This window comes from Salmo salar, chromosome 26 (assembly GCF_965601325.2).
Source record: "Salmo salar chromosome 26, fSalSal1, whole genome shotgun sequence".
Classification (NCBI taxonomy): domain Eukaryota; kingdom Metazoa; phylum Chordata; class Actinopteri; order Salmoniformes; family Salmonidae; genus Salmo; species Salmo salar.
The window spans coordinates 49,750,689-49,765,574 of record NC_138316.1 but is presented as its reverse complement, the minus strand read 5'-3'; the positions used below and the strand labels follow the sequence as shown (position 1 = coordinate 49,765,574).

The 14,886-nt window shown below is 41.9% G+C and overlaps 1 protein-coding gene across 1 annotated transcript; it reads left to right on the top strand.

Moving 5' to 3' along the window:
• The first annotated feature begins 4,214 nt into the window (after positions 1 to 4,214).
• Positions 4,215 to 12,110, top strand: LOC106587946 (voltage-gated potassium channel regulatory subunit KCNG4). Its single transcript, XM_014176608.3, has 6 exons — positions 4,215 to 4,455; positions 5,747 to 6,079; positions 6,295 to 6,404; positions 6,817 to 6,955; positions 7,287 to 7,509; positions 8,879 to 12,110. The coding sequence occupies exons 1-6, from the start codon at positions 4,267 to 4,269 to the stop codon at positions 9,730 to 9,732; spliced, it is 1,848 nt and encodes a 615-aa protein (XP_014032083.1). The 5' UTR covers positions 4,215 to 4,266; the 3' UTR covers positions 9,733 to 12,110.
• Positions 12,111 to 14,886: the final 2,776 nt, after the last annotated feature.

The following is a 14,886-nucleotide window of genomic DNA, read 5'->3' as shown; positions in this document are numbered from 1 at the left end:
TGTGTGTGTGTATGTGTGTGTGTGTGTGTGTGTGTGTGTGTGTGTGTGTGTGTGTGTGTGTGTGTGTGTGTGTGTGTGTGTGTGTGTGTGTGTGCATGCGTGTGTAAGTATACTTGTTCTCCTACATTATCAGGACCCCAATGTCCTAACAATTCACCCCAAATGTCCTGAAAAGGTAGCAAAACAATAAAAAATTTTCAGGTCCTGAATTTGTTCAAATGTTATTTTAAGCTTAAGGGTTAAGTTTGTGGTTTTGGGGTTAAGGTTAGGGTTAGATTTACAGTTAGGGGTTTTGTGGTTAAGGTTAGGCTAATGTTTAGGGTTAGGAGAAAAATATATATTTCTGTTTGTCAAACATTTTTACACTCCAAAAAGTCCTGAAATTTCACAAAAACAAAGCTATGTGTGTGAGAGAGATGTGCGTGGCTGCGTGCATGTATTTGTGCATGTGTTTGTGCATGTGTGTGAAGTTCATCTGTTCAAGGCAGAAGTCTGCTGACATAAATTAAATGGAGGCTGGGGACCTCATCTTTCTCTGTCCAGCACTAATCCTCTCTGTGTTTGGAAATCTAAATCTGCAGGCTTTAAAACGTTAGATAAAGGCTTTACAGTATGTGTCCAATTGTAAACAAGCGGTACTCTAAAGGAGATAAAAATTGTTCACACACACACAAAGAGAGAGAGGGAGAGAGATAAAGAGTCATAGCAAGAAAGGGAGAGAGAGAAACAAGAGGGGGAGAGTGGTTTTCGGAGGACAGAACCGTTAGATAATCGCTTTTATTCTCAAATCTGACAATGCGCTTCCAGTTGCCGCCTGTCTCCAACCACCTGCCGAACCAATGTAGATGATGTGGAATTAATACGGATAGGGGAAAAACACACCAGATTAGTTCCCGAAAGTGAACGCGCTCTACCTACTCTGTAGGGACGGACCTGTGTTGCGGGGAAACGAGCAATTCCCACTGGGCACAGACGTCAATACAAAGTATATTCCACGTGAAACAACGTTTAGTCAACCAGTGTGTGCCCAGTGGGTTGTTTTTGGAACAAGACAAGAGCTCTCGGGGTAGCCTATAGCTGGACAGACATCACTCCGACTGATAACTCTTATAATAGGTAGGTTACTGAGCTAAATGTTCCGTCTCCGATTTGGTTTCGTACTTTGTTTTCGCTCCCGGTCAGTTTTGAATAGGCCTACCATAGTTCGTAAAGTTGTCTGCGTGCAGCGGAGCGCACGTATGGCCAGTCAGTTTGAAGGATGTTGACGCGAAATAATTCGCCTACGATGGAAGTCAATTCACCAAAAAGTAAGAGAGGATAAAACGAGTTGTCAGCGACGGTAAGTAACGTTCTGTCTTTGTGAAGTAATTATTTTGCCACGCATATATGCATTACATTTTTTGTTGTTGTTGCTATGAAGGCCAAATAGATGTTAAAAAACACACAAAAAAACAAGTGAAATCATTTGTTTTCCCTATAAAGCTATTCACAAATGATATATAACTCAATATATCTACAATGGATTTATTTGTACGTCATCATATTTATCCATATTCATATTATATTTCAGCCTCACTGGCAGACTCAAGATGGCAGACATCTATCACATTTATCACATTTTAGCTCTCAAATGTAATCAGGCTAAAGTCTTTTGGGCGTTTGGAATTGATTTGGAACAAGACATGATAGGCAATGCATCCCAAATGGCAACCTATTCTCTACACAGTGCAAGGTATGGGGCTGATGGTCCAAAGTAATAGTACACTATAAAGGTTTCCATTCGGGAAGGGACCATGGTGTAGTGCAGTAGTCACAATAGATTCATAATGATAGCTTTTCCAACTGGCACGGATATTCTTGGGCCAGGCCTATGCAATAACTGTGAAATTGGATGTCTGAAGACTAACATTTACCAGACAATTGTGAATAAATGTAAAGCCTATCATAGGCCTATATCAGGGTTGGGGACTAATGGATTAGTCTGATTACAAAAATGGTAACTGTAATCAGTTACATTAAAACCTGTTGTGGATAGTGTGCAGTATTTTCATGGCCGGATAACAAACATACCCGATTTAATCTGGTTACTACTCTTGCCCAGAAACTAGAATATGCATATAATTAGTAGATTTGGATAGAAAACACTCTAAAGTTTCTAAAACTGTTTGAATGGTGTCTGTGAGTATAACAGAACTCATTTGGCAGGCCAAAATCTGAGAAGATTCCATGCAGGAAGTGGCCTGTCTGACAATTTGTAGTCCTTCTGTTGCATCTCTATCGAAATTACAGCATCTGAGCTGTTACGTGACACTTTCTAAGGCTTCCATTGGCTCTCTAAAGCCTTCAGAAAGCGGATTGACGCGTCTCCTGTCTCTGGGCAGATAACAGGAGCAGAGTTTGTCAGTGGTCTGCCTGGGGACAGAGAGACTGAGATGCGCTTTCACGAGACCTCACCATTTTTTTCTTTCCCTCTTTGAATGAATACAATGTTGTCCGGTTGGACTATTATCGCTATTTTACGAGAAAAATAGCATAAAAATTGATTTTAAACAGCGTTTGACATGCTTCTAAGTACAGTAATGGAATATTTTTATTTTTTTTGTCACGAAATGCACTCGCGCGTTACCCTTTGGATAGTGACCTGAATGCACGAACAAAACGGAGGTATTTGGATATAACTATGGATTATTTGGAACCAAAACAACATTTGTTGTTGAAGTAGAAGTCCTGGGAGTGCATTCTGACGAAGAACAGCAAAGGTAATCCAATTTTTCTAATAGTAATTCTGAGTTTAGGTTGCCCCGAAGTTGGCGGGTGTCTGAATAGCTAGCCTGTGATGGCTGAGCTATGTACTCAGAATATTGCAAAATGTGCTTTTGCCAAAAAGCTATTTTAAAATCTGACATAGCGGTTGTATAAAGGAGTTCTGTATCTATAATTCTTAAAATAATTCTTATGTATTTTGTCAACGTTTATGATGAGTCATTTAGTGAATTCACCGGAAGTTTTCGGTGGGTATGCTAGTGCTGAACATCACATGCTGATGTAAAAAGCTGTTTTTTGATATAAATATGAACTTGATTGAACAAGACATGCATGTATTGTATAACATAATGTCCTAGGAGTGTCATCTGATGAAGATCATCAAAGGTTAGTGCTGCATTTAGCTGTGGTTTGGGTTTTTGTGACATATATGCTTGCTTTGAAAATGGCTGTGTGACTATTTTTGGCTGGGTACTCTCCTGACATAATCTAATGTTTTGCTTTCACTGTAAAGTCTTTTTGAAATCAGACAATGTGGTTGGATTAACGAGAGTCTTATCTTTCAAATGGTGTAAAATGGTCATATGTTTGAGAAGTTGAAGTTATAGCATTTTTAAGGTTTTTGTATTTCGCGCCACGCTCTACCATTGGATATTTGGCGAGGCGTTCCGCTAGCGGAACGTCTGTCCTCTTAACAGCAAAAATATTGTAATCAGATTAAAGATACGTTTGAAAAACTAGATGATTACTTCTTGGATTACTTTTAAATTCAGAAAGGATGTTAGCTAAATAAAATACATCATGACACCTTTCTGTTTTCTCAATGACATTCAATTCAAGCGTTGAAAAAAGGCGCAAGTTTAAGTTGGTTCCACCTGAGCGAGTCTGACCACAAGTCATAAACCACAATGATGACACACCAAATGATGACCACCAATCAGAGACCAATATGATGACCACCAATCAGAGACCAATATGATGACACACCAAATGCGTTTGATAGACCCTTTTTGTCTTCTTCTAATGCCTCTTAAGGGGAAAGTAATCCAAAAGTAACTGAAAGCAATCCAATTATGTTACTGAGTTTTGGTAATCCAAAAATGACATTACTGACTACAATTTTGGACAGGTTACTAGTAACTTTAACAGATTACAGTAACCTACCCAACCCCGGCCTATATACAAAGGGTTGCACAATTTCAGGAAATGTAACTAATATTCCCAGGTTTTCCAGAAATCGTAGTTGGAGGATTGCAGATGTCCTGCTTATTCCTTCCTGATTCCGGGAGTTTTCCAACCAAGATTTCTGGAAAACTTGGGACTTTTGAAAAAGTTACCAGAATTTTGCAACATCTTTAAAGTGAAAGTCTTTTTAGAGAGCTAGTACACGTCTTCAGGTGTCAAGCTAAGTTATTCATCCAACAATCTTGGTTCCTGTCTTCCCAGGTCCGTGACCCTCTTCCTGACCACCTGACCATACACACACACCGTCCCAATGCCACCATGCCCATCATCAGCAACGCTAACCATGACTTCACCAACTACTCGGTCAGCAGTGACAACAGCAGTCTGGACCGCTTCTTCACAGAGATCCCAGAGACAGAGACAGTCAAGGGAGTGTACTATCAGCGCGCCCAGCTGCTCCGCAAGGACCCTGACAGGGCCTGGCCCAATGTCGACCACACACTGCAGGTACTACTACTACTACTACTACAGCTACTACCTACTACTACTACTACAGCTACTGCTACTACCAGTACTACTACTACTACTACTATTCCTACTACTACTACCACTACTGCTACTACTGCTGCTACTACTACCGCTGTTACTACTACTACTACTACTACTACCACAGCTACTACTACTACCACTGCTACTACTACTACTTCTGCTTCTACTAATTCTACTACTAATACTACTACTACTACTACCACTACTGCTACTACTACTACTGCTAATACTACTGCTGCTGCTACTACTACTACTACTAATAATAGTAATATAACAAATAACAATGATATCAATAATAATAACAGTACTAATAATATTATAATATTATAATAATAACACTAATAATACTAATAATAGTAATAATAATAAAATAATAATAATAAAATAATAATATAATAATAACACAATAATGATAACACTATTAGAATAATAATAATAATACTAGTAATAATTGTATAATACTAGTAATAATATAATAATAATAATAGTAATAATATAATATTAATTTAATAATAATACAATAATAACACTATTAGAATAATAATACTAGTAATATAATAATAATAATACTAGTAATAATATAATAATAGTAATAATATAATAATAATAATACTAGTAATAATATAATAATAGTAATAATATAATATTAATTTAATAATAATACAATAATAACACTATTAGAATAATAATACTAGTAATATAATAATAATAATACTAGTAATAATATAATAATAGTAATAATATAATAATAATAACAGTAATACTATAATATTAATATAATAATAATATTAATATAATAATAATACTAATAATAGTAATAATATTAAAATAATAATAGTAATAATCTAATATAATAATAGTAATATAATAGTAATAATCTAATAATAATAATATATTAATAATAATAGTAATCATATAATAATAATAATATAATAATAATATAATAGTAATAAATAACAATAATAATATAATAATATATATTAATAATAATAGTAATAATATAATAATATAATAGTAATAATATAATAGTAATGATATAATAATAATAATAATAATAATATAATAATATAATATTAATAATATAATAATAACATAATAATAATAATATAATAATATAATGCATTTAGAAGATGCCTTTATCCTTTATCCAAAGCAATGAATGTAATAACATGTATTCGATAGTTATGAAGCTCATATTGACTAACTTAATCAATAAAACCTGATATATTTTCTGTACTCTGTTACCCAGGCCTTGATCAACGTGGGGGGTAACCGCTACACGTTCCCCTGGACCACCCTGGAGCAGTTCCCTCTCACCCGGCTTGGGCGGCTGCGTCTCTGCTCCAGCCCCGAGGACATCGCCAGGCTCTGTGACGACTACGATGAGACCCAGAGGGAGTACTTTTTCGACCGGAGCCCCGCAGCGTTCCGGGTCATCTTGAACTTCCTGGCGGCCGGGAAGCTCCGCCTCCTGCGGGAGCTGTGTGCCGTGTCACTGCACGATGAGCTGGACTACTGGGGGGTCGACCCCGCCTACATGGAACGCTGCTGCCGCCGGCGCATGTTGACACGCGTCGAGGAGGTACATTGTTTCTGTAAAGTTTATTTATTTAACGTTTATTTCACATTTATCTGACTTTTTTCAAGGGGAACCTGGTCAAGACGACAGCTCCATTTATTGGGACACTTATGTGAAATTGACTTTATAACTAAAGCTTGATTGTGATCTTGATTGTGATCTTGATTGTGATTTTGATTGTGATCTTGATTGTGATCTTGACTGTGATTTTGATTGAGGTGGCGGAGCGTGAGCGTAAGGAGGAGGAGTGGAGACAGAGGAGGATGAAGCTACAGAGGCTCCCCCTGTTGGCTGAGACGGAGACGGGCTACCGCAGGCTGATGAGCAGGTAGAAACAGCAGGGTTAAACGCTAGGTACAGATCTAGGATCAGCTTCCCCTCCTCCAATCCTAACCTTAACCATTACTGGCGGAAATGCTAAACTGACCCAAGATCAGAAAGTACATGTATAACAGTGGTCACAAGCTCTGTATAACAGTGGTCATATGCTCAAAGACTGATGAGGGACACAGAGGGCTTTCTTTCTCTTGTTGTTTGTTCAGGAGACAAACTGAGAAGACGTGCACTAAGCACTGACCTCGCGAGCACGATCCCAATAACTGTGTCCTTCCTTCAGGTTACAGTAGTTATATTCATAACTTTACATTATGTCTTCATGGATTTCTAAGACAACAGGATCTGTAAACAAAATCTCCAACAAAAGGGGGGGAAAATCTGATTTTTGTAACTCTCTTCCACAGGCTGAGAGAGGTGGTGGAGAACCCCCACTCTGGCTTGGCAGGGAAGATGTTTGCCTGCTTCTCTGTGATCATGGTAGCTGTGACAGTCATCAGCCTCTGTATCAGCACCATGCCTGATCTACGCCAAGAGGAGAGCAAGGTGAGTGGAACATAACCGCTGAGCTAAAGCCTAGGGGTTAGCTTGTGGAGCTAATACAAGTCTTCCTGGTGCAAGGAACCTACTAAAATATGCAATGTCCTTTTTTCAACCCCATCAATTGTTAAACCAACCTTTGTTGGAAATAAAAAGTACATTTCTCGGCAACTTTAGTTTGTTTCAGTCTCCATGTCTTTTCCCCATATCTAAATGCTATTACAACCACTCCATCTTCATCTTAATCATTTCTCTCTCTCTCCCCCCTCCCTCTCTCCCCCTCCCTCTCTCCCCCCTCCCTCTCTCCCCTCTCCCTCTCTCCCCTCTCCGTCTCCAGGGCGAGTGTTCCCAGAAGTGTCGTCACATGTTTGTTGTGGAGACAGTGTGCGTAGCTTGGTTCACCTTGGAGTTCGTGCTGCGGTTCCTCCATGCTCGCTCCAAACTAGAATTTGCCCGTGGGCCCCTGAACATCATTGATGCTGTGGCCATCCTACCCTACTACATTTCTCTGGTGGTGGTTGAAAACAACATGACTCTGGAGGATGGTAGTGCAGGGGCAGGTGGAACAAACATATTCATTATCATATTTTTTGGTGAACAATTGTTTTGTATGAAGTCACTTTATTAATACACTCAATGAGAATTATAGTAGGAGAATCTGGACAACAGTGCTATAATGGGGTTAGCTATAGCTAGCTAGGTTAGTGTGTCACAACAGTGTTATAATGGGGTTAGCTATAGCTAGCTAGGTTAGTGTGGCACAACAGTGTTATAATGGGGTTAGCTATAGCTAGCTAGGTTAGTGTGGCACAACAGTGTTATAATGGGGTTAGCTATAGCTAGCTAGGTTAGTGTGGCACAACAGTGTTATAATGGGGTTAGCTATAGCTAGCTAGGTTAGTGTGGCACAACAGTGTTATAATGGGGTTAGCTATAGCTAGGTTAGTGTGGCACAACAGTGCTATAATGGGGTTAGCTAAAGCTAGGTTAGTGTGGCACAACAGTGCTATAATGGGGTTAGCTATAGCTAAGTTAGTGTGGCACAACAGTGTTATAATGGGGTTAGCTATAGCTAGGCTAGGTTAGTGTGTCACAACAGTGTTATAATGGGGTTAGCTATAGCTAGGTTAGTGTGTCACAACAGTGTTATAATGGGGTTAGCTATAGCTAGGTTAGTGTGGCACAACAGTGTTATAATGGGGTTAGCTATAGCTAGGTTAGTGTGGCACAACAGTGTTATAATGGGGTTAGCTATAGCTAGGTTAGTGTGGCACAACAGTGTTATAATGGGGTTAGCTATAGCTAGGTTAGTGTGTCACAACAGTGTTATAATGGGGTTAGCTATAGCTAGGTTAGTGTGGCACAACAGTGTTATAATGGGGTTAGCTATAGCTAGGTTAGTGTGTCACAACAGTGTTATAATGGGGTTAGCTATAGCTAGGTTAGTGTGGCACAACAGTGTTATAATGGGGTTAGCTATAGCTATATCTATATCTAACTTAATGTGGCACAAATCTGTCCTGGAGAAGGTGATCAGTAGAATCAGGTGTGTTAGATCCTGTAGGAGGGGATCTGTCCAGGAGAAGGTGATCAGTAGAATCAGGTGTTTAGATCCTGTAGGAGGGGATCTGTCCAGGAGAAGGTGATCAGTAGAATCAGGTGTTTAGATCCTGTAGGAGGGGATCTGTCCAGGAGAAGGTGATCAGTAGAATCAGGTGTTTTGATCCTGTTGGAGGGGATCTGTCCAGGAGAAGGTGATCAGTAGAGTCAGGTGTATTAGATCCTGTAGGAGGGGATCTGTCCAGGAGAAGGATTGCCAAGCCCTGAAATAGAAACTACTGTATATTGCATGAACTATTCAACCTATTTCTGGATATTAACAACCTACCATATTAAGCAACATTGTGTACTTTCACCTCTGTTCCCCAGGTAGGGGGTACCTGGACAAGCTGGGTCTGGTCCTGCGTCTGATGCGTGCATTGCGTATCCTGTATGTGATGCGGCTGGCGCGCCACTCCCTGGGCCTCCAGACCCTGGGCCTGACCATGCAGCGCAGCACCCAAGAGTTCAGCCTCCTCCTGCTCTTCATCACCGTCGGCATGGCCCTTTTCTCTCCCATGGTGCACCTGGCCGAGAGCGAACTGGCGCCCAACGCTGCCACCGCGCCCCAGCACAGCTTCAGCAGCATCCCAGCTTCCTATTGGTGGGCCATCATCTCCATGACGACCGTGGGCTACGGGGACATGGTGCCGAGGAGCATCCCGGGTCAGGTGGTAGCGCTGAGCAGCATCCTGAGTGGAATTCTCATCATGGCGTTTCCTGCTACTTCCATCTTCCACATGTTCTCCAGGAGCTACCAGGAGCTGAAGCTGGAGCACGAGAGGCTGTGGAAGGAGGAGACGGGGGCCGCTCTGGCTGCTGACAACCTGGAGACCAGGAGGGAAAGGGAGGTGGAGAGGAAGGCGGAAGTAGAGATGAAGGCGGAAGCTGACGCGGAAACGGACAGCTACTGGCCCAGACGCCGAGACTTTGTGGAGTCTCTGTGCCAGTCCCTTGGAGGAGGGAACGGAGGGATGACAGAGGGGCAGCAGGCTATGCTCCCAGCTGGGGGGAACAGAGGGATGATGGGAGGGACAGCAGGCTATGCTCCCGGCTGGGGGGAACAGAGGGATGATGGGAGGGATGACAGAGGGGCAGCAGGCTATGCTTCCGGCTGGGGGGAACAGAGGGATGATGGGAGGGACAGCAGGCTATGCTCCCGGCTGGGGGGAACAGAGGGATGATGGGAGGGATGACAGAGGGGCAGCAGGCTATGCTTCCGGCTGGGGGGAACAGAGGGATGATGTGAGGGATGACAGAGGGGCAGCAGGCTATGCTTCCGGCTGGGGGGAACAGAGGGATGATGGGAGGGATGACAGAGGGGCAGCAGGCTATGCTTCCGGCTGGGGGGAACAGAGGGATGATGGGAGGGATGACAGAGGGGCAGCAGGCTATGCTCCCGGCTGCAGCATTCTGATCTGAAGAAGGATACCAGACCTGATGCTAACTCCTACACTGTAAAAAGTGGGATGACACTGTTGTTCGTCTGAATTGCTTTTTCTGATTGGTATAATAGAAAATTAGGCTTTGGTTCGTTCAACTTGTTCTATGCTATTTGTCTGAAATCAAATAACACATTTAAGAAATCAGTTTTCATCTTTTTTCATCGCTGCAACTCCCGGGCTCAGGAGAGCCAAAGGTGGAGTCATTATTCCTCCGAAACATGACCCGCCAAACCACACTTCTTAACACCCGCCCGCTTAACCCAGCCGCACCAATGTGTTAGAGGAAACACCGTTCAAATGGCATCCGGGGTCAGCCTGCAGGCACCAGGCCCACCACAAGGAGTCGCTAGAGCGCGATGAGGCAAGTAAATCCCCACCGGCCAAACTTTCCCCTAACCCAGACGACACTGGGCCAATTGTGCGCTGTCCCATGGGACTCCTGGCCACGGCTGGTTGCGGCACAGCCCGGGAATGAACCCAGGTCTGTAGTAATGCCTCTAGCACTGCGATGCAGTACCTTAGACCACTGCGCCACTCAGCCCGTGATTTTTATAATTGAATGAAATCGATATTCACATTGCATAGCGGTGGGTGCAATGTAGCAGTGGCAGCCTATCAGAAGAGTTGTAGCCGTAGCCTAATGGGGGCGTGGTTTTCAGTTTGTTAATTTTTGCCACCCGTGAGAGTGAATGTCATTCTAGGTAATGTGTTCTGTTTTTTTTTTAACGTTTATATGTTCACTGCCGTTACTATATTTTTTAAGATTAGCTGTTGAGGATTAGAATAAATACCGCTTTGCTGTCATTCAACAAAGCCAAATACCCGTGACTCAAAATGTGTACTTCACATTTCCATATCATAGAACTCATGTCACATTCAGTTGTCAACGGTTATGATCACTATGTTAGATGTACAGTTACCAGATGACATGGCGTTATACCCTGGGTTTTCCTGAACAGAATGAGCCTGTTTGTTGTATAATGCATATAAAATGTAGTGTAATTTTTAGGATTCAGTCCTGTGTCATGTGAACTGTTGTGTCCCCACCTTTAGTCTAATAATTTCCCCATAATCTCCACTGTTCCCTTTTAATGTCTACCGTGAGTTTCCCTGTTTCTTCTGTGAGAACCATTTCAATTTAGCGCTATCCATATAGGAAAATTCCCAGGAGTGTAAAGGGGTTAAAAGGAAATGTATTTACTTGAATGTAACCCAATTGAATACATTTGGATAGTGAAAAATCTACTTGGTACAACATGAAAAAATGTTGTACCAATATATATATATATATTACTGTTTTTTTTTTATCTCCTTGGTGCAATTTTCACAAGTATGTGGTACATTTTCACAACTCTTACATGTTGACCACACTGCTCGCGTCACAAAATAAATTTACACATACATGTTCTCAATCATTGCACCCACACTGCTCGCACACAGCGTCTGCGTAGCCAGGCGTGAAAATTGAACTTGGTTCTATTTGTGACGCTTAATGCACTGCAAGTCCTGCCTCTCCCATCTCCTCATTGTATTTTAGGAGCATACACCCACGTGGGTGATTGAAAGATGAACTGACGTCCATACTCCAGACCTGTTGGTGGTGGTAATGCACCTTAGAGTTGGTTGCCAACCGCCATATGAAGTTAGAAGAAGAATAAGAAGCCTGAGAGAGGAGAGATTACTAGAAACAAACTCAGTTGACCATTTTATCTGTGGATTAATTGTCGGAGTAGAGGACCTTGTACATTACAGGTAAAATAACAACCTAATGTTTATATCCCAGGATAAATTAGCTAGCAACAGCAAGCTAGCTAGCTAAATTGCCATAAATGTTTAATGCTTTTCGACCTGTCCCCAAATTAATATAATTGGTTCAGAGTTCGTTTTGACATTTCAACCTGCATGTCCTGATCTCGTCTGGTGTGAGGGGACAAAATAAACGCTCTGGTCAGCATGTTAGTACAAAACTCAAAACAGATCATCAAAAAGACAAATCATACAGTCACTTTTTTTCACTGAACTTAATCAGTGTTTTCTAGAAATACATGTTTCATATTGCAATACATGCTCGTATAAAGTAATTGTCTTTTACAATGCAATACTCACATTACTTTTGATATGGTTCCCTCCTCTTTTGTTAAAAGACATTTTACTATTACTTCATCCGACTGCTCTTAATTGATGATCACAAATGTTTGGTAAACCTACAATATAGATTTAACATGTCAACCGTTTTGTCTACTACAGATTATGAGAACTACATAATGAAAATGTATGTCTGTAAAGTAGAAACATAAAAAGTACAATATTTACGTGAATGTACTACTATGACGATGATTATTATGATTTTACTTCACAGTAAATTAAAAAGAAATCTGATATACTGTATGTAACAAATAAAATGTAAGTTTATTGGTTGTGTACACAGATTAGCAGATGTTACAGCAGGTGCAGTGAAATTTCTAGCTCCTACACTGCAGTAATACAATATCCATACAATACCAATACGCAAATAATCCAGAAAGTCCAAAACAAGAAAGAAATGCATCCCCTGTACAGTAAATGTGTATACAAAATGGGGTTCACACTGCTTTTCTGAACTTGCATTGGCCAATACAGTACTGTAATACTGTAATATACGGCATTTACATAGCAGACACAGGCCACACATTCTGGTATGTGACCCCAGTGGGAATTGAACCCACGGACTAGCTAAATACCTGCTATGTCCGCTTCGAGGATAGCAACACTGAACCATGCATGAGAGCACCAGCGATTCCGGACGACTGTGTGAGCACGCTCTCTGTAGTCGATGTGAGTAAGACGTTTAAACAGGTTAACATTCATATGGATTAACAGGACGTGTAGTCAAAGCATGCGCTGACCAGCTGGCAAATGTCTTCACTGATATTTTCAACCTCTCCCTGACCCAGGCTATAATACCTACAGTACATGTTTCAAGCAGACCACCATAGTCTTTGTGCCCAAGAATGCCAAAGGTAACCTGTCTAAATGACTATCGCCCCTTAGAACTCACATCTGTAGACATGAAATGCTTTGAAAGGCTGGTCATGGCTCACATCCACATCCCGTACAACCTGGACCCACTCCAATTTGCATACCGCCCTAACAGATCCACAGATGATGTAATCTCTATTGCACTCCACACTGCCCTTTCCCACCTGGACAAAAGGAACACCTACTTGAGAATGCTGTTCATTGACTACAGCTCAGCGTTGAACACCATAGTGCACTCCAAGCTCATCACTAAGCTAAGGACCCTGGGACTGAACACCTCACTCTGCAACTCGTTCCTGGACTTCCTGATGGGCCGCCCCCAGGTGGTAAGGGTAGGGAACAACACATCTCCGCGTTGATCCTCAACACTGGGGCCCCTCAGGGGTGCGTGCTTAGTCCCCTCCTGCACTTTCTGTTCACCCACGACTGCGTGGCCACGCATGACTCTAACACCATCGTTAAGTTTGCAGACGACACAACGGTGGTAGGCCTGATCACTGACGACGATGGGACAGCCTACAGCGAAGAGGTCATAGACCTGGCAGTGGTGCCAGGACAACAACCTCTTCCTCAATGTCAGCAAGACGAAAGAGCTGATTGTAGACGACAGGAAACTGAGAGCAGAGCACATCCCCATCCACATCGACAGGGCTGGAGTGGATCAGGTCGAGAACTTCAAGTTCCTTGGTTTCCACATTATTATGGTCCACACACACTTCCCCCTCAGGAGGCTAGAAAGATTGGCATAGGTCCTCAAATCCTCAAAAAGTTATACAGTTACACCATTGAGAGCACCTTGACTGGCTGCATCACCGCCAGGTATGACAACTGCATGGCATTCGACTGCAAGGCACTACAGAGGGTAGAGCGTACGGCCCAATACATCACTGGGGCCGAGCTCCCTGCCATCCAGGACCTCTATACCAGGCGGTGTCAGAAGAAGGCCCTTAAAATTGTTAAAGACTCCAGCCACCCAAGTCATAGACTGTTGTCTTTGCTACCACATGGCAAGCGGTACCAATGCACCAAGTCTGGAAGCGATCCTGAACAACTTCTAGCCCCAAGCCATAAGGCTGATAAACAGTTTGTCCAGGTAGCTATTGTTTAACGATTAATCTATCTGCATTGACCCTTTTTGCACTAAATCTTTTGACTCATCACATATGCTAGTGTTACTGTTTATCTCTCCTGTTGCCTAGTCACTTTACCCTACCTATATGCACACTACCCGTTCAAAAGTCTGGGGTCACTTAGAAATGTTCTTGTTTTTGAAAGAAAAACACATTTTTTGTCCATTAAAATAACATCAAATTGATCAGAAACACAGTTTGATCTACATAGGTGTACAGAGGCCCATTATCAGCAACCATCACTCCTGTGTTCCAATGGCACGTTGTGTTAGCTAATCCATGTTTAGCATTTTAAAAGGCTGATTGATCATTAGAAAACCCTTTTGCAATTATGTTAGCACAGCTGAAAACTGTTGTTCTGATTAAAGAAGTGTCACAAATGTTGAAGCCGTGTTGAAGAGACCAAACTGCATGCGGAATGTGGATACTCATCTTCTAATATAATTAAGTAAAGTATACACAGAAAACAATAAACACTCACGACATGCTAACAGGCTACTTCCGAACAAAACGAATAGCAGTGTTAACTCAACCACCCACAACCCCAAGTGACAAACATACTCCTAATTATATGACTCCCAATCAGGAACAACGATCACCAGCTGTCCCTGATCGGGAGCCACACAGACCCACATAGAAATACAACACCCAGAACACACATACACAGACATACTCTGCCACGTCCTGACCAAAACTACACAACACCCTCTGCTGGTCAGGACGTGACAAGAAGCAATAAAACTGG